Source organism: Sycon ciliatum, chromosome 4, assembly GCF_964019385.1.
Source record: "Sycon ciliatum chromosome 4, ocSycCili1.1, whole genome shotgun sequence".
Classification (NCBI taxonomy): domain Eukaryota; kingdom Metazoa; phylum Porifera; class Calcarea; order Leucosolenida; family Sycettidae; genus Sycon; species Sycon ciliatum.
The window spans coordinates 31429141-31451329 of NC_088646.1; the positions used below are offsets into that span (position 1 = coordinate 31429141).

The following is a 22189-nucleotide window of genomic DNA, read 5'->3' on the forward strand; positions in this document are numbered from 1 at the left end:
CAGATAGCACCAGGTAACCTTCACCACACTCAGATAGCACCAGGTAACCTTCACAAGACTAAGATAGTGCACGTAACATGAAGACAGTACAGCGCATTGCCTGCAATAAGCTAGCGTTTCGCAGAACAGCCAGACTGGACAAGTACTACAGTAAGAAATAGAAAAATTAGTACAGGCTGGAACTTTATCAAAAGAAACTTATCGGGTTGTTTTGAAGTATTCGTTATAGCAGAGCATGCTCGAGACCATGCCCATATCATAGGACGTGGAAGTACATGGATATCGGTGAATGATAGGCATCCGGGGTGAAAGAACCCAGCCTCTTCTCCGGCAGGGGCGTGTGCCCCCCCCCCCCCCCACACACACACGTTCTTTGAAGCTCGGGCTAACTGGCGTAAAAGACTACACAACATGTGGAGTGTGACACTATTTGAGGTGTCGAGGCATGACAATAAGAAAACCTCGCGTCACTTTGACACACTGGCAATTCGTATCGCACTGTGAGAAAGTCGAGTGTTTCGGCACCAGCCTGAGTGACAATATCTAAGCATTCTGAACAGCATCTGATGACAATTAGGGACACAGCCCAGACAACGTGATAAGCTGGCATTAGTAGAGAAAGGCGTGAACCCACATCACCCCCCCCCCCCCCCCCCCCCCCCACCCACCACCACCACCACCAACACACACACACACACACACACACACGTTTGAGTTCTGTCTGACACTTACCTACTATTATGTCACATTTTATGTGCAAACACAAACACATTGGTTGCAGCTATCTGAGTGTGGTGTAGGTTAGCTGGTGCAGCTATCTGAGTGTGGTGAAGGTTAGCTGGTGCAGCTATCTGAGTGTGGTGTAGGTTAGCTGGTGCAGCTATCTGAATGTGGTGTAGGTTAGCTGGTGCTATCTGAGTGTGGTGAAGGTTAGCTGGTGCTATCTGAGTGTGGTGAAGGTTAGCTGGTGCAGCTATCTGAGTGTGGTGAAGGTAACCTGGTGCTATCTGAGTGTGGTGTAGGTTAGCTGGTGCAGCTATCTGAATGTGGTGAAGGTTAGCTGGTGCAGCTATCTGAGTGTGGTGAAGGTAACCTGGTGCTATCTGAGTGTGGTGTAGGTTAGCTGGTGCAGCTATCTGAATGTGGTGTAGGTTAGCTGGTGCTATCTGAGTGTGGTGAAGGTTGGCTGGTGCTATCTGAGTGTGGTGTAGGTTAGCTGGTGCTGAGTTTGGTGCTAAGTCACAGTTTAAGTGTTGCAGTTTCCCCAGCAGTCCTCACTGACAACTGACAGCTATATTGCCACCTTCAGTTGATGCTACCTTCCTCGCTCCCAGCAAGCTGATGTAACCTGGGTTGCTACTAGTACCTACTGCGAGCCATGCTCCTAGTCAGGTGCACACTGGTGATGGTGGTGATGGCCATGTTGTTTTGGGCGCAGTGTGAGCTCGCTCTTGCCGGCGCCTCTTGTCAGCGAGTGAACCTTTGTTCACAGGGGTGATGATATTTTCCATTGTGTGTTGTGGTGTGTATGTGCAGCTGACGCAAGAGTGCCACCGTCGTCCACAGCTAGTCATGTCCGACCACTGCAACACTGCTACGCATCATGCTGTGTGCAGGTTCTTGCCGGCTGTGCACGGTGAGTTTGCTCCTTCCATACCTTCTATCAGCTTGAATCATGACAATTCTTCTGGTTTGCATAGGTCTCCATTCCCTTTCTTTTCTTTTTGCTTCTCTCTCCTGCTTTCCACTTGATTCGCTTTGATATTACTTTGAGTGGAAGTTCAGCAAACACCAGACTTTTTCGTTCATATGCATGAAGGTGACATGCAGTAGAACGCGGCTTTTATTGTGACTCAAGTTTCGTGCTTTTCTATCATGAGGCAAATCATTCTAATATCAAACAGTGAAGATGAGCTTTTCTTTTACATGTACATGTATATTGCTGCAAAGGGAATTTGAGGTGATATAACCAGCCAGGTAGGTGTATCACTGTGCACATGTAGGTGGTGCTTTTTTGCTCGATTATCATGGTCCTGCTTTGCTTCGGCGACTATTTTGAAGTACCTACAACTTTAGCGTAGAGCTGAAACCTGAGAAGCATGGATAAAGGCAAACAGGCACAGGAGTCTTGAAGTGGTACACGTCGCAGACAATAATTCTTTCAAAGTTCTTCGGAGTTTGTACAGTCGAATTCCTCTTTGGGAGTGGACGTACAGAACTCTCGAACAGCAGTGTATGATGTGAAATGCAAACAGCATGATATGCTGGTATACAGTATTGTTCGAGCTGGTATACATTGTATGGTCTTTAAGACCTTTATTGTCTTTTAAAAGTGTTGTTGACAAGCAGCGTCTTTTCCAGGTAGCAGTAGCTGTTACTCTCTGTTGTTCAGGTTGCTGACTCGATTGTCTAAGGTCAGAGTGTGTAGCACAGACGGGGCCTGCCTGATGATTGTTCTTAAAAAACAAAAAAACAAAAACAAACAATGGAAGTCCGAGTCACAGGGCAAGAGCTTTTGTCACTGTTGTTTTGCCGGTGTCTGTTGTTCTGCGTGCCCAGGCTTTTAGCAAGTGATGATGCATCAGTGTGCGTGCAAGCATGCCGCTGTCTTCGTGTTGCCCTGCCGTGCATACCGGCTCTGACCTTGGTCAGGTCGGCCCCATTGCTGGAGGTAGGGGCGTATTGTCGTAATAATTATCTTCTTTTTTTGACATGCCTGTATTACCCGGTAATGTGACGTGACGTGCAGTATGTACACTGGGGGTTGAAGCATCTAGGGAGACGGCACGAGACCATACTGCCCGAAACGATGTGCATTTCGACCCCAGGTTTGGTCATTCTAAGTGAGCCGTGGTCTATAGCAGTCACGATCATGATCTCCACCTTGACCTGCTGACCCAAGCGTGGCCCAGAGCAGTGATGCCATACGCAAAAATTGGCCCTGCCCCAAGGGCGACTGGAACGGGTAGCCCGGGAGAGAGATTCAGGGGTCAGTGTCAGTTTGTACTCAAGGTGAAAATAAATTATGGGACAGACTGGGATACCAGCAGTTTTCGACATGACTGCACATTTATCTACTGTGACTTCTCCTCATTTGCTTCCACTGTTATTCCCCGTTGCTCACAGTGATCATCGTGAGTTCAATCTGGGCAGGATCAGTTTGTGTTTGTCAGCACTGGCACTCTTCTCAATCTGTGACCCTCTTGAGTTTCGTTACTATTTCTATACTGTGTTGTTCAGGCGCTACTGCGTCGCCTTTCTGTGCATGAGGGCCGTGTGCCGACTGCGGCAGTGGTCGTGGAAGAGCTGCTCTACACCGGCCAGCACATAGTGAAGAGTTTGCAGGCATGGGTGAGCTGCCAGAGCAACCCACTCACCGCCTCACCTTCCAGAGCCTTGTGGCAGGACATGGCCAAGAATGAGTTCCTGTCCACGGCTATTAGCTTGGCACTGTCCATGGTTCGATCGGCATTGCCCTGGCCATTGATCAATCGCTCCTTGACCAGGTCGGTCGCATCCGTTCTTGTAACGCTTGTTGGGTTCATGAGCCGTCTGAAAATGTCCCTGATGTCATCACCTGAGCTGCACCTCGCTGCCCAAGAATCCGAGGTTTGTCTGTTTATCTCCTTCTTGATGCTACAGCCGTCTTGTTTGGGATTCCACTGTTGAGTACTGCAGTATTGGGGGTTGCAAGTTGTTGATGTCTTATACTTTGATGCCACCCAGCTTTTCTGGCCATTATTGTTAGTGAAGTATACACACGGAGAAGGGCAAAGAAACCTGTCTTGCTGTGACTCTTTCACGCATCAAATGATCATCAGACAACCATTGTAAAAATGTATGTACCCGTATGTACACGAGACTGATTGCCATGTCGTGATGCTCCTTGTGCCGATAATCATGTTCCCTGTTGTGCAGATCGATGGCACGGTGGAGTTGCTGGCTCGCTGTGTTCGCCATTGCTCTAAGGAACTGCAACAGATGAGGGACGAGGATGACGGTGGCAATGGGAGCACGGGCCCGAGTGTGCAAGCATCGCTACAGCACTTCCAGCTCGTCCTGTTGAGCACGCTATGCAATGTGCTTGCGCTGTTTTGCCCACCCAACAGGGTAGGTATGCTGGGAGTCGGCTTTCTGTCTCCTTCTATGACTTCAAGTGCATATACATGTACTGTAAAAGTTGCAGCTTGGGAACTAACTGACTAGTACTTGTGCTGGTATCACTAAAAGCAGCCGAGATCTCCGCGAAGATACGAGCTCTCCAACTCTCTACGTTCCGTTAAGCTGGCAGTAAAGACACTAGGAACATCGCTAGCTGTATCATGCCTTCCGCTTACATATACTGCTCTACTAATGTGAACAGTTGGTTGTGGCAAAAAGAAACTGAACAAGCGCAACAAATTTTATACAGCAGAGGTGTGAGAGAAGCAGCGCAAAGAAGAGTAGCCAGAAACAGCATGGTAAAATGCGTAACCTCAAACGCATGGAAGGAATGACAAAAGGTGCAAGTGTGAAGCAGCCTATGTTAACAAGCGTTGCAGTCGCATTGCAGAGCGACACTTGATCGGTTTCTTCACACTACATGTAGCACCTTTTGTCATTCCTTCCATGCGTATGAGGTTACGCATTTTACCATGCTGTTTCTGGCTACTGTTCTTTGCGCTGTTTCTATCACATATCAGCTGTATAAAATCTGTTGTGCTTGTTGGCATGGGAAATATGTTGAATGCTGTTGGCATTTACCCAGTGGGCCTTGTTTTACTGGCTTTGTGCATTGAGTCACACAATAATGTGTGTGTGTGTGTGTGTGTGTGTGTGTGTGTGTGTGTGTGTGTGTGTGTGTGTGTGTGTGTGCGCATGCGTGTGTGCCTCTTTCCCTCAGCCACTAGGCAAGATCATTCAAGATGCAATCAGTCCACTGCTACTCGATCCGTTCCTGAACATTGCCCATCCGAATGTCATTGCTGGCCTGCTGACGTATGCCCGGCAAGATGTTGTCAAGGTGTGTTTTTAATCAAGGCAGGCAGACGGACAGGCAGATAGAGAGACAGAGACAGAGATAGAGAGAGACAGAGAGAGACAGACAGAGAGAGAGACAGAGAGAGAGAGACAGACAGACAGACAGACAGACAGACAGACAGACAGACAGACAGACAGACAGAGAGAGAGAGAGAGAGAGAGAGAGAGAGAGAGAGAGAGAGAGAGAGAGAGAGAGAGAGAGAGAGAGAGAGAGAGAGAGAGAGAGAGAGAGAGAGAGAGAGAGAGAGAGTGTGTGCTGATTGTTTCTGGCTGTAGTTGCTTATGGCTTGAGGAAGTGTGTTTTAATGCTGTGTGGAGTTAATACATGCACTAGTATGCTGCCATGAACAACTATCATTGAAGCTGAAAGATCACCAGTGATACCTTTTGCCCCAGTACTGTACACGCTTGTATAGTACATCTGCTGTGCAATTTTAGAATTTAGTGACACCGGGTGGATTTCTTTGCTCAGTTTTCATTGTGCATGCATGCATGCGTGCGCACGTGTGTGTGTGTGTGTGTGTATGTGTGTGTGTGTGTGTGTGTGTGTGTGTGTGTGTGTGTGTGTGTGTGTGTGGCTGGATACCGCATAGATTTGGCGAGACATGCGTCACTGTGCACACTCGGTAGCTGCAGCCAGGGCATTGACGGGTATGACAGTGGACGAGCTGAAGGTAACCTTGGTAACATCACTCACAACATGTACGTGTCGACTCGACGACCACTGTCCTTATTTGTATCATTGGCAGTTTTGTGTATGTATATGTGTATATGTGTATGTTTATGTGTGTGTGTGTGTGTGTGTGTGTGTGTGTGTGTGTGTGTGTGGTGTGTGTTTCTGTCTGTTTGTCTCTCTGTCTGTCTGTCGGTCTGTCTGTCTGTCTGTCGGTCTGTCTGTCTGTGTGATGTCGCTGTTTGTTGCTGTGCCAGCATGAGGAAAACATGTCACTCCGTCTTGCTCGCCTGTGCCTACCTTGCCTGGAGTTCCTCTGCACGTCTGAGTGCAAGCGCTGTGTCGACCACCTGTGCAGGTTTCTCATTCCAAGGTAACAGACTTTTAAAAACAATTCGTTCTGGTTAGATTTTCCAGTCTATTCTTCCTCTTAGACATGATTTTGAAATAGCTCTGTTGTGTTTTACCGTGTCACGTCCCGGTTTGCTTCTCTTGTCTTATAGAATGGAAGAGTGTTCAGATGCCCGCAGCGTGTTTCTTGGTCTTCTTGCTCACCAGGCCACTGCAGTGCGACGGCGTGTGTATGAAATTCTGCATAGTGCGTGGCAGGTAAGTCTAGCTGCTGCTTCATCTTCTCAATACAGGTCTACCCTCGTTAGTAGATAACCCTGGGGGTTTCAAATTGTTTGTCTTATAACGAGGATAATCTACCATCCGGGCTTGAATGTATGCGTTTCAGGAGTCGGGGGATTTTTGACCGTTGTCTACTAATGTGGTTTGTCTTGTAACCGATGTCGTGCTAACGCGGGTAGACCTGCACTGTCATTACAACAATTTATGATTACAGTCGACTTCGCTAATAACGACTGCAGATATAACGACAATTCGCTAATAACAACAGATTTCAAGTCCAGAGCAAGGTCCCATCTAACCTGTATACATACAATGAGACTTCTTCGGGTATAAGGACACTTCGCGAATAACGACACTTTTCTGATGCCCCGCCGAGTGTGGGTATACGCAGAGTTGACTGTATATCGTGATGTCACGATGATGATTGTGTGAGTTGACTGTATATCGTGATGTCACGATGATGATTGTGTGAGTTGACTGTATAATATCGTGATGTCACGATGATGATAGTGTAGTGGTAGTGTGTAGTCTAATGTATGGCTGTCTGACGGTTTTAATAGTTCAAATTTACTGGAACTCTCGCTGCATAAGACTATTTTTTTGCATGGTTTTCAGGACCGTATGGCTACAAGCGAGGTCGGCGGTGGGTCTACAGCTGAGCCACACTGCAGCGGTCCGAGTCCTACATCGCTTCTTCTCCTCGAGGATGTCATGCAGCAGATCTGTCTGTTCGGCCTCTACGACACTTCACCCCAGGTTTGTGAAATGCGCTTTTAGTTTACGTGTATGCGGCTTGGCGGTATATGTGCCGATTTGATGCAATGTAATGTAAAACAATCCAGCCTGTCCTTTTTAATAGTATGTTATGGTCTACACCTGGGGCGGGGTCTGGATATTATTAAAGACATGACGAAAGACACAACAGATTTTCAGGTTTAAAAGAAAGTAACAGAGTTGCCTCTCAGGAATCTCAGAGGAGTTCAGCTGAAGAAGTTTTTTGTCGGATGTGGCTGGATACCCTCTGCATGTCTGTACCCCCCCCCCCCCCCCATTGAAGCGTAATAATTATCACTATTATGACGTTTGAAACTCGGATGTTGAGCCATAAATAAATGTGGAAGAGAAAAAGGACATATGGATACGAGTTAAGAGTTGACTGTATATAGTATCATGTTACAGTGATGGAGAGTTACTCTTAACTCGTATCCATATGTCCTTTTCTCTTCCACTATTATGACGGCAATTGGTTTTTGGCAAAATCCTCCACTGGTCTTTTTACACTAAATTTGAGCTGGCAGGCAGGCATAGTGGGATGGTCTAAGACCATGATTGAGAAACAGAGGGTACCAGGTTCAAGTCCTGCTTGGAAGCGGACGAGGAAAACATGGATGCAGTGAGTGGGATCTTCGGTCTTTGACCACATGCTGGTGAGCTGATCTACTCACCTCCCACCGCTTTAGGAGCTGCATCTGCGCCTTGATCCTTGAAGGGTGGTGGCGTTCCTACGGATGCGGAAAACTCGGCCTATATAGATAAACCGTGTCTCACGCAAACCGTGAAATTAAAAAAAAAAATGTTGAGCTGTGATTTCTTGAAACTAGGAAAAGTGTTCTCTCCTTGCTCACACCCACCAGGGAATTAAAAAGAAGAGAAGAGATGATGCTGCATCAATCTGAATTGTGTTTCTCAGATTGCCAGACACCTAGAGAGCTGTTCTGGGCCATTTCAAGGATAGTTTTTTTTTTAGAAGCTAGGTTACTGTAAAAAGGGTAACTATTGCGACGTAACAATGTTTGCGAATTTTGCGAGAGGCCTCGAATTGCAAACTTTGAACAACGCAAACTCGCGCCAAACTATTGCAACGTAACAATGTTTGCGAATTTTGCGAGAGGCCCCGAATTGCAAACTTTGAACAACGCAAACTCGCGCCAAACTATTGCGACGTAACAATGTTTGCGAATTTTGCGAGAGGCCCCGAATTGCAAACTTTGAACAACGCAAACTCGCGCCAAACTATTGCGACGTAACAATGTTTGCGAATTTTGCGAGAGGCCCCGAATTGCAAACTTTGAACAACGCAAACTCGCGCCATGTAAAGTTCAGTGCAAGGACTGACTCGACTGTGTCGTATATGTACAGTGTGCTCTGTAGATGTACATGCCTGTACTGTGTACTGTGTACACATGTGGTGCGCAGGTCATGTACTGCGTAGACTTGAAACACACGCTGCGTCATGTAGTAGTAGTGGTGCTGGACTTTTCGGGTCATCTTCGCTCTACACGACTCGATCGAGTCCCGGTCCCAGTGTCTTCCGTTTCACATCTTTGCGCGAGCTTCTGATTGTTTTGTTGGCCAGGATCCTGAGTAGAGAGAAGTACTAGTAGTAACGTCTTCACGAGCGAACAAAGCAATGTCTTTTGGAAACTGGCTCAAGAAGGCAGGCGATAAGCCTCAGGAGAATGCCATCGTTATCGATGATGTCGATCCACTACTTCCCAATCCGAATTCGGAGGAATTTGCTTTTTTGCTCAGTTACAAATGTTACTAGTGTGCCGGAGGAGTGATTTTTCACTCTCATATGTATTCAATCGCAAACATTAAACAGCGCAAACCAGTCTCAATTTGTAAAACGCAAACATTTATTGTCGCAAACGTTACCCGTTTTACAGTATTAAGTTATTATGTTGTTTGTATGTTTTGGCAAAATCCATGATTTCTGACCAAATGTGTAAAAATCCAGCTGGGAAGCTTTCAAGAATCTTGAAAGGAGGTATGGAGGGGCCGACAGTGGTGCCTCCTTTGGGAAATGTGCTCATCACATGGCAAGACCACTGTGACGGGCCAATGTAGCCCAGCATGTCATTTGGCAAAAAAGGGTACTGGTATTTCTGCAAACTGGGGTTTAGAGAGACTTGCTGGAATAGAGGGAAATGGAGGCAGTAATATAGCCCTTTTTATGGTGAATATCTACTCTTCAAGGCCATAGGAAGCAGGGGTGTCGGAAGGCATTGTACATTGGTGTGTCTATAAAGGGGGGGGGGGGGGTCTGGGAGCCCTCCCCGAGAAAATATTTTGTAAATTGGGCTCAAAAAGACCAAATTTCATTGCTTCAAACACCTCAGGATTAATTTATGGTGCGGCTTTGGCCGCATCTGCCGCACTGGTTCCGACGTCCCTGGGAAGGATACTAGTATAATAATAAAACAAATTGAGGTCTGATGTAGAGGAAATTGACCGTCGTCAAATGCACTGAGTGTGCCATGGATAGTTTCGACGTGAACCAGTGGGAGAATCTTCTCGCGCCTTTGCATGTTGCTCGGGGATATGCCTGCCTTCTCCATTACCTTGGATACATAAGTGTATCCCAGGTTCTTCTGGGCAATGGCTGTGTTGTAACTGCCTTTTCTCCACCTGCTCCCAGTCCCGTGCCATCTCCACACTTATACAAAGGGACGACGATAACTACATTTGAAAGACTGTTTATTGCAAGACGACTACGGAAACACAACTAGACATGACGAACTCAAGACGAAGACTGCTTTTCACACCACAGCAACACGCGCATGCACCAACACCACGTACACATGACGTACACAAAATAACGTACTACAGCTGCACCTCCACAGATGTTGAAGGATGGGGAGCTGCCATAGCTCCTCGACTTCGGCTGCTTGCTAGCTATGATGTTGTTCAGGCTTTCGTTGGCCTGCATGCTGCCATAAGATGCCAGCTTGGCTGAACACTCCACTGTGGAAGGCAGAGCAACTTGTGCCAAGCGGCCCTGGTGAGATGTGCGAAGACGCAGGGTCTCACCAGTGAGTGGTTGCAGGGAAGTTTCAGTGCTCACATCATGGGCCACATCTTTGAGGAAGGACGGTTGGCAAGGACAGGTCCTTGCCACTGGGTAGGCTTCGGTGACGATACGTCTCCTGGCTGCCATCATAACCACACCTTGTGCCGCAGTCAGAATGATCCCCATACATGTGTGGCACGCACAAAGGAGAACGGCTTTCAACGCGGCTGGTTTATTTCGGTTTTGTGCAATGGCGTATGTGAAACACTTTTGCACATATCGAATGACTTTCTCTGACAGTTCCTTGCGTCCATTCTTCTTCAGATCATAAAGGCTGTTCCCAAGATTTTTCTTGCAGTGGTTGAGATCGGAGCTCTTCTCAACGGGCCAAGCTGTTCTTTCAGACGCTTCAAGGCTGAGGAGTCATCGTCACCCACCATGACAGAAACCGACACCCCAGGTGACTTCAGGTGCTTGCCAATCGAAACCAAAGCCAATACCACCGCTAGACGCTAGCTTGACTTCCTCAGCACAAGACTCATCACAGCTCTCTTTTGCCACGCTCTCAACAACAGTGCCATTAGCTCGCTCCTGGCACTGCAGCACTTTCTCATTGACGGGAGGTATGTTCAAAGTGGTCAGGAAATAGTTTACGTGAGTAACACCAATGCCAGCATGGTCCATTGCTGCAAACATTTGCAACAAAGAGAGACAACATAGATTCACATACTTTGAAGTAGTGGGATCAATCACTCGATATTGCTCCGCGAAGACTTTCCCCTGCACTGCCCTGCATACAACACATCTTGAGTCAGAAGAGGCTATTTAGGGTTTTTGTGACTCTTGATGGCATGCTGTGTCGCTTCACTCGAGTTACAGGTACTGCGGGTTGTTGCCTGCACTGTGGACAGCACTGCCACCCTGATGTGTACACCAGGTGACTGGTGTACACATCAGTACAGGACCGCAGTCGATAGGGAACTAAGGCCGAAAGCTGTAGAAGACTACAACCTCTGGGAGTTTCACGTTCACCCATGCTTTTTCAAAGACAAAGCGGCACTTTCAGTGGCGTTTTCCACAAATCCCTATCTAGTAGGGCGCACTCACCCAGTTCGGGGGAAGCATGCGAGTTTGATTGGGAATATAGGACACAGGGAGCGTCTCAGCTTCCTCGAACCAAGACCATTCAACTCAGCACCCAGGCTACTAGTGATGTTTTGATTTTATTTCATCTGGACCTCTTCTTGTGTATTGTAAAGGGATGCATCTAGGAATTTTGATTAGCATTCATCATGTACTACTAATTAACTCTAAAGGAGATGTGTAAACCTACGTTAATTGTGGATGATGCCGGATCATGCTGCTGTTGTTGTTACTGTTGCTGCTGCTGCTCGTCACTTTCAGGTTGTAGATTTGTCCAAGGCCATGGTGCGTCTTGTCCAGCAGTCCGCCCTTCATTTCCGTGACCTCCACCTCTGCGACCAGTGGCGCAGCTGCTTGATGCAGTCCTTACCTTATTTGCAGGTGAGATACAGTGTATGTTTCTTGAAAGTGTCTTTTCTAGTCTTTCACATTTCCACGGATGGCAGATGCACCCGTTGAAGTAGATATGACTGCATGTATGTGAAACATCCGGCTTGAAGTACTCCCTTGAGTCCTTGACTGATGTGCGTCCATGCCCCATGACATGCAACACTATGATGTCATGCTGTAGGCGTACTCGGGCAACGATGACATCATCGACACCGGTGTGATGTCACTGCTGAGCAGTTCAGCTGTGTCGCACGTGAGTGGACTCTGTGCGAGTGATGCTGGTGGAGGCGCACTGGAGTGTGTGCGTCTACGTGCTCTTGTGCGCTGGATGTTCAGTAAACATCACAAGTAGGTACCACTGACACAGTCTGTACATGTACATGTGCATGTACATGTAACTGTGGAGCTGATGGGAGCTTGGCAGAACATGTAACTGTAGACTTGATGGGAGCTTGGCAGTTCTTGGGATGTGCTGCAAACGAGCACAAGGTCACCTGACTGAGTCACTAGAATGTGTTTTCAGATCATCTGTGAGGATCTTTGTTCGAAGTGAAAGCACTCTTGAACTGTGTGCAGCATATGACTGCAGGCATCAGTACCAAAATGCTTGCTTGTCAACATTATTATAATAGGTACTAGTACATTGGAGCTCTGCTGTAGATGATGCCAGTGTCTTTCTTCTTGGGTTTGGTTCAAACCCTGTTCTGCTTGGTTCACTGGGACTTTCCTTCATACTTATTCACCTGTGTGTGTGTGTGTGTGTGTGTGTGTGTGTGTGTGTGTGTGTGTGTGTGTGTGTGTGTGTGTGTCTGTGTCTGTGTCTGTGTGTGTCTGTGTGTGTGTGCATATGTCTGTGTGTGTGTGTCTGTGTCTGTGTGTCTGTGTCTGTGTGTCTGTGTCTGTGTGCATATGCCTGTCTGTCTGTGTGCCTGTGTCCATACATACACGTGTGTGCCGGTGTGCTTCAGATTGAGGTCGTGGGCGTTGAGTCAGCTGGTAAAGGCTCTTGTCAAGGAGGATGCTAGCTTGATTGCTCCTTTCTCGAAGGTGCCTGCGGGTACAGCTGTCGCGGATATATTTATTGTCGCATCGCCAATTGCACCTGGCTGTGTGGCTACTTCAATCCCGGTAATTTCGTTTTCTTTTCGGTATCTGTATCCGTGCGATGTGCACAATATCGTCATTTCAACACTATAGCAGCTGTGTGCTGTATAGCTCTGAGTGTGTGTGTGTGTGTGGGAGAGAGAGAGAGAGAGAGAGAGAGAGAGAGAGAGAGAGAGAGAGAGAGAGAGAGAGATGATGGGATGGGATGGGGTGATGGTTATTATAGGTGTTAGGCTTTTTCGAATTTCAGACATTTCGACGGTAATTGGGTTCGAGAGTCGAAACGGTAGTCAAACTATAGGTCTTTTCAAAAATTCAGAATACTACACACATCAAAAGACTCGCGTTTCGACTGCAAAAGATTCAACTGTGCGAACAGTGGGAAATTACGTGACATCTGTCGTGTCATCGAGCTGGCACCTAAACCGTCTGTCTGTTCCCTATGCCTTCTGTCTTTTGTGCCTCAAATCCTTGTCAGGCTGATCGCTTGAAGGAGTTGCTTGACATTGTGATCAACAATCGTTTGGATGCTTCCTTGCGTGTGTCCGCCACCCAGCAAGTCTTGTCAGCTGTCCAAGGTACATGCAATAGTCACTAATAACTTAGTAATGAGTGTACAGTATATGTAAAGTAAAGTAACCTCTGCACAACCACTTCCCCATCGGCTATAGAGTGTGTAATGAGTGGTTTTGCATCTATCACATGACCATATGCAGGGTTCTAGCCAGGTCAAAATAGTGGGGGGGGGGGGGGGGCAGGGAAAACAGTTACCCCGTAAGGGCCGTAACCCATTTTTCCATATTTAAACTAACTGTCTTGCCGTGCGAAATGCAACGTACGGTGCGAACGCCTGGCTTCGCCCCAGACAAATGTGCCTTCATGAACCCTCTACAACTGACTATCGACTGCATTTTCGTTGAATGGCATGAAAAAAGTAAAAAAAAAACACAACTCGGAAAATGAGTAGGGGGGCACTTTTCACAGGGGGTGCGCAAACAGAGTAGGGGGGGGGGGGGCTGGACCCCCCCCCCCCCCCCCCTTGGCTAGAACCCTGATATGGGACAGCCATGTTGGTTCCAAATCGTCAACCCTTGCACCTATGGGTCACATGATGTCGGCCATGTTGGTTCCACTGTCCACATGCCATGATCACTTTCTAAATAAATTTAGGCACGTGACAAACTGATGTGAACACCATCCTATAGAATTGTGTTGAGAAACACAACCATCTTAGGCAGTTTAGCTTGTGCCAGGGCATCACCATGCCTGATTTTACCAAGGTGTACAGCAGGTAAAAAAAATAGAACTATGACATGCATACCTTGACGGTGGATTTGCTGCAGTCGACAATCATGGCCTGACTTGCTGCTACAGTATTAGAAGCAGGAACACCAGGTCAATGTAGGAGGACCAGAATTTGAACATTGGGGATGATTCTGCTTGTGTACTACAGAACTCGGTATACAGGCGATAGATTGACCTGAATTCTTCTGAATATAGAAGACGGTCGGCATTATCAGCATTGACATGATGTTGCAATTCCTTCATGCCGTCAGCAATCTCTTGGCTGTACTCCAGAAGAACACTTGGTTCCAATGTGGTCAAGAAGGCTCTCCATCTCATCCGCACCAAAGACTTGGCCACAAGCTTATGCATCCGCACTGCTCGGTTGTAGTGGCGACCATCTAAGGCTGACTGAGCTTACGATGATCCACCCACAGTAGATTCAATCTAAACATCAGCCAGACCGGCATCCTTAAATCGCTTGCCCAGGACAGCAAGGAACGTCAGGCTGATGTGGAAACCACCAAGGCGCAGGACAATTGGCTTGATCTCGGTTGGTCTTTGCAGCACCAGATCTACCGCCTTGGCATAAATTGCTTGGTCGAATGCTTGGTCGAATACGATTATGGTGAAGTTCAATCCAGCAAGCCTGGCCATGTTCATAGACGGACAGAGTACTGAGTAGACAGTGGACATCTCTGTGGGAGAACTGCTAATGACAGGGCAGTATTCAACTGTACATTTGACGGGAATGTTTGACTTGCATAGGAAAGCGTTGAATGCGGACCAGGCAGGGACTGTTTGGTCCTGCTACACACAGTCGTCAGATTCAACAGTTGTGTTTGGCTGGAAGACATCACTATCCAGAAGTGCCAGGGCCCCAAAGGATATCCTGGAGCTGGGCAGAGGCATGGATACCAGAGTTCACTGATGCAATGTTGACGTCGCTGCTCGAAATAGGTGGCGGGTTGCTGTTGGTAGTAGCACTGCAGATCCTCTCTGTTTCTGTGGGCAAAACAATGGGGTATTGAGCTCTCTTCCAGTATCAGCACTATTGGAAAGCTCCACTGTTGCCCCGTGCTGCACAACAATTCCATTAGTGCAATGAGGTGTGCCCGCACCTGACAAAGTTTCTTCATTGAGATCATCATTATCCCAGACGAAATGAAAAGGATAACTCGGGTTGATATTAGCTGGTAGATATGCCATGTCTTGCTGCTTTTGAACATGATTTCAGCCACTGCCGTTTCAATTTCCAGAACTTGGGCATATGAAATGCGGTGACCGAGCCGATTTAGCATGCGGATCAGGCGATAGCTTCGGAATATGTGATGAAGAGCGACAGCTAACGCCACATGCTTAGGTGGTCGAGCAGGCGTACACACATGCACAATGTCCTGTGCAGTGGACCAGATTTGGTGCTTGACATGCTGATCAGTGATCTTGACCTTCCTGGACGATACATACCCATCGTACTGATCACTGCTTAAGATAGCTATGAAGTTGTGGAGGTCTGGATACATGCCCATCGTACTGATCGCTGCTTAAGATAGCCAAGAAGTTGTGGAGGTCTGGTGGAATGTACTCATCACTGTTGGCTGTCGACAGGTTCGCCTCAGGCAAAGGAGTTCCCCGGGAAATATTTTGAAATTAGGGTGCAAAATCCTGCATTCTGGGCACTTTGGGCATTGTGTTAAAAAAAAGTGGTCCGGCCAGAGCCGGACCGGCTGCTAAGCCCCTGCAGTCTACTAGTATATGGCCCTGTTTTGCATTCTGTATGCGGACACTGTTTCTTGCAAGTGAGTTGTTCAGTCATCACTGACTGTCACAGTGCTCATGTGCACGATCTGTGCATCTTGTGTTATTCGTTGTACTGTGCTGTAGCATGTCATGGTGGACGACTGCCTGCCGATCTAGGCCTGGAGCGCATTGTGGACGTCATGCGTAGCTGCATGACCAAGTCTCACTCCTCCACACCGACCTGCGTAAGTCACCCCATGACTGTATTACTTATTGCTAGTGCCTTGTAGTGCTGCACAGGAGAAACTAGTGCAGGAGACCTGTCTTTCCAGGCCTTGCCCTTCTGCACCAGTTTATTGGGCATGTAAGAAGATGTACTGTGGCTCCAGCAACATCAGATACCACACGCCATTCTGCTGACTATGACCAATGCATAGGGTCAATGTTTAAAAGAAACAAATTAGTTGAAAATACCCTATACAAGCACGTATCCGTCAATGCATGTGGGTGTGGGTGTGTTTTCCTGTTTGTTCAATGCATAGATCACTCTACTGGAGCCATGTGTTGGGATCTTGGCACATGCTGCCGAGTGTACGCAGCACATCAGGAAACAGCTCCGCGACTGTGCGCACCTCTATTTGACAGTGTTACGAGGTGAGGTACTGTGTGGAGGAACGCTTGGCTTTATATAAGGGCAACTGTTGTACGTGTTCGGGCCTCATGTTTCTCCAATTTCATATTAAAAAATAGCTTCCTTTTGTGTACCTCTTGCGTAGCTTCAGCTGTTAGATATCTGGCTGCTGTTGGCCCAGGTAGCTGACGATATGGAATAGTCAGAGTACTAAGTAGCATACGTTTGTCAAGGCCAGGGCCTTGAAAGCACTGTGATACAGCACCGTTGAAAATACCGACACCTGTGTGTAGAAAACAAGTGTAAGTAAATGACTCAAGACAACTATTGGAGGTGCTCTTAGTTGAAAGTAAGCAGCTTAGAGCAAGACTTGGACAGCTTCAAGTGGCGAATGTTACAGAAGATAGGGAAAAAATAACGCTGGGTGGTAAGTAGCAGATTCCTGCAGCAATTTTTGAGGATAAGAAGAAAGCTCACTGGTGACATGCTACCTATGTGCTTGTCTCTTTCCCTGTCTCTTTCAGCATGCTTTCTGGCTGCGCACAGCAAGACTCTACACAGCTATGCGGCACGACTACTCATTCAGCTCGTCTTTGCCGAATGCAGCTCTGACCAACCCAGTGCACGGTATGGTGATGGCAATCTCATCTATACTCTCATGTGACCATTATGGGAATGCATGTGTGTGTGTTTGTGTACGCATGTGCGTTCGTGTTGTGTTGTAGTTCGCTTGTGCAGATCCATAAATGTGGACATCTTCAAGCTCCCAAGTACGAAGAGCTTAGAGAGCTCCAGAGAATCTCATCAAATTTCAGGAGCATGTACTATGTGTGTGCGGGGGAGGGGTGTTTGAGCGCGTGCATGTGGACGGGGATCAAGGGGTTGTTGTTGTTGCTGCTGCTACTGCCATTGTCGTTGTCATTGTTGCAAACTACAGAGCAGTGCTGTGCATTTGTTGTTCTTTGCCATGTGCAGGGTTCGGTTTGTGTCTACACCGTGCTCGTCCACTGTACCCGAGGCCTGTTTCTGGCAGCATATCTTGGAGAGGTGAGTACGTTGATCACGCTGATTTGTGTGCTGGAACTGTGCTTTGTGTACGTTCGTACTGGAGTTCATATTGGAGATTGAAAATCTGTATAAGTACTGTGGCCTCGCTGACATACTACTGCTACTCATTGCCTTTGACTTAGCACAACATGCATCTGCTGAAGTATGCCCACTACTGTGTCGCACTTGCACCCACAAACTGCATGCATGTACCCACTGTACTAACTGATCTCTTTTGCACTTCAGTTTTGTACTTGATTGTAATACACACTCCTTCAACATAGCATTCTTTCTCTCCCTCCCTTCTCAATGTATGTGTGTGTGTGTACGTGCGTGCGCGCGCGCTTGTGTTTGGTGTGGTTTGGTTTGAAATCAGACTTGACATTCGATCAGTCATCAAGCTCTTACCGATTGTCAGTGCCCATGCGTGTCAGCGGCTGCAGCTGAGTGACACTCGTCCCGACCTGTACAGTCTGGATGATCTCAAGCGCCTATGCAATGAATGGACAGAGCTGACAGCACAGTGCACAGCACACACCAGTGAGCTGTGCGATGCACTGCTGTCACAGCTGGCAGAACACCAGGACAGGTGTGTATAGTTGTTTGTTGATTGGCTCAGGAACCTGGGACCCAAACTACTTCCTGTGATAAAACTTAGTTCACTTTGGGTGAAATGATCAGTAATCACCCACAGGACGTGCCAAAATTAGTTTACAGAAGAAGTTAATAGTCGCATGCTTCCAAAAGGTGTTGATAATTTCTATGTGTTCATTGTCATGCTGTGTGCGAAGGCAGGTTGAACAGGAGCACACACCTCTGTCCCGTGAATATTGTGCTAGCCTCTATCCCTGAACAAGTATGCATGTGTACAAATAGAATGTTTGCTTTTGTGCTGCCAGCTCTGCCGAATCTGTTCCCAGCAAGCTTACCCAGGTGCACTTATCAACCGGGTTTATGGCTGCCCTCGCCGACGTACAGTCCGCTCGGGATCATGCAGCGGCACTGGATGCCCTGCGACGGCTGGACCTCACTGTGACCGCTGCCGCATCAGTGGCATCGTGTGATGAGATGTATGTATCCGTGCCGCCACCTGAGCAGAGCAGCTTGTTCCCGCGCTGCGCTGCACCATGTGACCTGGCTGGCATTGTCGCTACGAATGTCTTGGATGCTACTGCAAGGTATGTCCCCTCTCCCCATTTCCCATGTTGTCCTCGGCAATAGTTGTATGTTTGGATGTGAGGCACATGGCTGATGGCCGACGGGGTCTTTTTATAACACCTCTTGCTGGTGGGCTGATCTACTCACCTCCTGCAGCTTTGGAGCTGCATCTGCGCCTTAGAGCTTTGCAGGGTGGTCGCGGTCCTAGTACTTCCTACGGATGCTGAAAACTCAGTCTAACCGAGTCTCAAGCGAATTGTGTATTTTTTAGGTCGTTTTCCACTTCAAGCTTGTACATACTTTACCCGATGCTTCACTGCTGACTGTTCAGGTTCTTGTCTAACATGCCAGCCAGTAAAGATGACTTCAATCTCTTCACCCAGCTCATGACATCTCTCCGCTGCGTTGTGGAGTTCCCAGGCAGTGTTGGAGGTATATCGGACCTGGCCACTGGCCTGGTGACCAACATCCTAACTGGGGATGGCAGTGTCTGTATGGTCCTGTTACGACAACACCTGATGTCCTCGAATGCAACAGTGCGGGCGGATTTGAGCGAGTTTGAGCAGAGTAAACGGTAAGCATTTGCTCCATATTCACGTTCATATGTTGTATACTTGAAGGTGTTGTGCTGTGCATTTAGAATACTCCTAGCATCGAATCACATTCTGGTACCTTCACCGCCTATCTGGCTTGTTATTGAATCTTAATCAGCAGTTTGTGTCCCCATGGCTGTTTGTGTTGCAGCAATGCCTTGGGTGCTCTACTGGAGTTGTATGCAGCAGTAACCAGGTTGTTCCCGCACAAGCTACAACAGTAAGTCCAGTGCATGTCAGTGACACTTGCCCGTCCTCTCTGTTTGAGTTCTTCAACATTCTGATCAGTGCACGTTCTAAACCAAATGAGAACAAGAATGCGACCATGTAAAAAAAATAGCTCATTTGCAATGAATCTTTCAGATAGCAAAATGCCTTTGTTGAGAGAGTAAGCGGAGTGAATAGCATTGTTTTCCTTGCCGTAACCGTCTGTATATCTTGTCTTTCTTGTTCTGCTTGAAGTTGTCAGTTGCTCTCCTTGATGGCAGCTATTGGCAATGTCCTCACTGGTGCAGTGGAAACGTGGAGCTCAGAGCCGACCAATGCAATGGAGACGACAGATTTGCTGCAGCTTTCGTCTACATGTCTGCTATCACGGGTTTTGACCTGTCTTGTTGATGCATCTTCAGGGTACGGTGGAGCATGTTTTGTCTTTCTGCTTGTCTATTTTGTATGTCTGCATCTGTCTGTTTGATGTTTTGTTTGTTGAGCTTCATTCTCGTACTTCACCATATGCACAGGCAACATCTGCCTTCTCGCTGGGCGTATTGCCACAGTTTTCGCAAAATGATGAAGTCTGTGTATGTCTGCTTGCCTGTCTGTATGTGTGTTTGCCAGCCTGTTTGTCCAATGATCTGTCTGAATGTCTCAGTGTCTGCTCCAGACCCGGGTCAGCGACCCGGTTGGGGGGGGGGGGGTACTTGGACCCGTTTGGAAAAAGAACACCGGGTCACCCGTGACCCGGTTGGGAATACAATATGCATCAGAGAGCCCTGAAATATGTACAACTCCTTGATCATAGGCTGGTGTACATGCAGTAGCCGCACTTGAACGGACCCGGCTCTGACCTGGTTGCAATGGTTGTGCCAGGTACATGTGTACCCGGTTGCTTTGGAATCCTAGAGTAGACACTGTGTCGACTTGCTGGTCTGTATGTGTATACGTCTGATTCTGTAGTCTGCCTCTATTGTTGTTGTGTGAATTTCTACGTTTCTAGACTGGAAAATGCGTTACTTGGTACACCCGGCAAGACTCGCGATATTGATTACCATCCCCTGTTTAACATGCTGAGAGATCTTGTGAAGGTATGGGCTAGTCACACGAATGGTTTCGAAGCAACCTTCGTTTTTATTTTCTCTCATTCTACGGTTTATAGGATTGTGAAATACAGTCGAACCTCTTTAGGACGAACACCAAGGGACCAACGGTATTGTTCGCAATAACGGGAGTTCTTCTTATCCATTTGTCTTACCCAGTGAATACACAGTGATGAATCCTATAGTGCTTGGAATTCTAGTTCTTCTTAAGCGAAAGTTTGTCTTGTCAGTGGTCTTCTTAAAACGAGGTTTCACTGTATACCGTGTTGTGCATCATGCACCATTACCCATTTTGGCATTGTTCAAGCAGGCTGTGATGTACATGCACATGCATGGCTTTGTGACACCACATGTACGCTCTCACTCTGCAGATTGCCAGTCGCATCAGTGGCCATGTCAAGGATGGTATGTCTCCTGTTGCAGCGTCACTGCTGCGCAGTGCAGCTCTGTGCATTTCGCACATTAGCGCTTTCCTCAGCTGCCAGGAAATCCCCCAGGTTAGTCTGCAGTGCTTTTTTGTACTACTTTGGAGGGCACTGCCAAGGACTTTATTTACTTCATCATAATGTTATCACACGAAGAGACGAAGCCAGTTGTAAACCTGATGAGGCCTTCCGTACCATTACGTCTCAAATCCGTACAAGACATGGTGATAATGGCTTCTGGCTTCGTCTCCTCGTGTGATAATATGTTTTTTCCTCTGACTAAGTCCTTGTTCATCATAATGGCAATGATATTGGCCTATGCAATAGTTTCCACTGATTTCTCTTCATGCTTTCCTGTATGGTGCGGTACTGATACATGGTTGTGCTATGGCTGGCTGTTGATACGGATTACTAATAGCCTATAGGATGTATGTGATGTCACCTTTTGTGTCGAGTTAGAACTGGCGCCAGCTGTTCGCTGTCGGTGTCCAGTCGCCATCGTCGAGTCACTTTGCAAGCAGTGTTGCCTGGATGAAACCTCTTGTCTCGCTGTCATGGGACGTTACGGTAAGAGACTAACAAAATAATACTTTTAGGCCAAACTAAAAAAGGTGTGTGGTTCGACTAACATGGACATTTTTTTACGGGCGGGCGGGCGGATTTTTTTTTTTTTAATATATATTTTTAGTCGTGAGTCAGTCAAGTGTCAAGTTCGGCAAGAAGCGTGTGCTCCTCGTTGGAGCAACCAACTTCCTGACTATTACCGCCGAAGTCGCAACTTCTAAGTTCGTATTGTTGTCCCTCACGCGGACGTGCGACTAGTTGTTGGAGGTGACAGCGTTGTGAATAGCTATACTGGCTCTCAACGTCTGTTCAGCACAACTCCATGAGCGACTCTGACTCACGCTGCTACCTGGGGCTTCACGAGGTGTTTGTCGCGCTGGAAACAAAGCGTCTCTGTAAGCTTGTATCCCTGGTGATGGTTTGGCCTGGAGAGCAGTATATAAGTGGTGCTTTTCAGGCACAATCTTCCTCAGCCTACTCAAGCTCAACTGATGAGGGGTGAATTCCCCGAAACACTGTGTATTGAGCAGGGAGTGGTGCTTTCTTTCAGGTTTGCCGAGCGGAAGGTGCGACATGCTCCTCGTGTGCTCCGGATGGCAGTCGTGAGTCAGTCAAGTGTCAAGTTCGGCAAGAAGCGTGTGCTCCTCGTTGGAGCAACCGACTTCCTGACTATTAC

The 22189-nt window shown here is 47.5% G+C and overlaps 1 protein-coding gene across 1 annotated transcript in view; it reads left to right on the forward strand.

Moving 5' to 3' along the window:
- LOC135815640 (uncharacterized) overlaps positions 1-22189 on the forward strand; it is a 47919-nt gene that overhangs the window by 7335 nt on the left and 18395 nt on the right. The window contains exons 4-28 of the mRNA XM_065328961.1: positions 1537-1636; positions 2560-2671; positions 3241-3609; positions 3919-4110; positions 4883-5002; positions 5613-5693; positions 5950-6065; positions 6196-6301; positions 6941-7081; positions 11523-11642; positions 11833-11999; positions 12620-12779; positions 13234-13333; positions 15924-16024; positions 16322-16433; positions 16935-17037; positions 17386-17457; positions 17834-18046; positions 18357-18635; positions 18947-19189; positions 19360-19428; positions 19671-19838; positions 20425-20512; positions 20896-21021; positions 21409-21516. Of these exons, the coding sequence (XP_065185033.1) occupies positions 1537-1636; positions 2560-2671; positions 3241-3609; positions 3919-4110; positions 4883-5002; positions 5613-5693; positions 5950-6065; positions 6196-6301; positions 6941-7081; positions 11523-11642; positions 11833-11999; positions 12620-12779; positions 13234-13333; positions 15924-16024; positions 16322-16433; positions 16935-17037; positions 17386-17457; positions 17834-18046; positions 18357-18635; positions 18947-19189; positions 19360-19428; positions 19671-19838; positions 20425-20512; positions 20896-21021; positions 21409-21516 (3566 nt within the window). The remainder of the gene's footprint in view (positions 1-1536; positions 1637-2559; positions 2672-3240; positions 3610-3918; positions 4111-4882; positions 5003-5612; positions 5694-5949; positions 6066-6195; positions 6302-6940; positions 7082-11522; positions 11643-11832; positions 12000-12619; positions 12780-13233; positions 13334-15923; positions 16025-16321; positions 16434-16934; positions 17038-17385; positions 17458-17833; positions 18047-18356; positions 18636-18946; positions 19190-19359; positions 19429-19670; positions 19839-20424; positions 20513-20895; positions 21022-21408; positions 21517-22189) is intronic.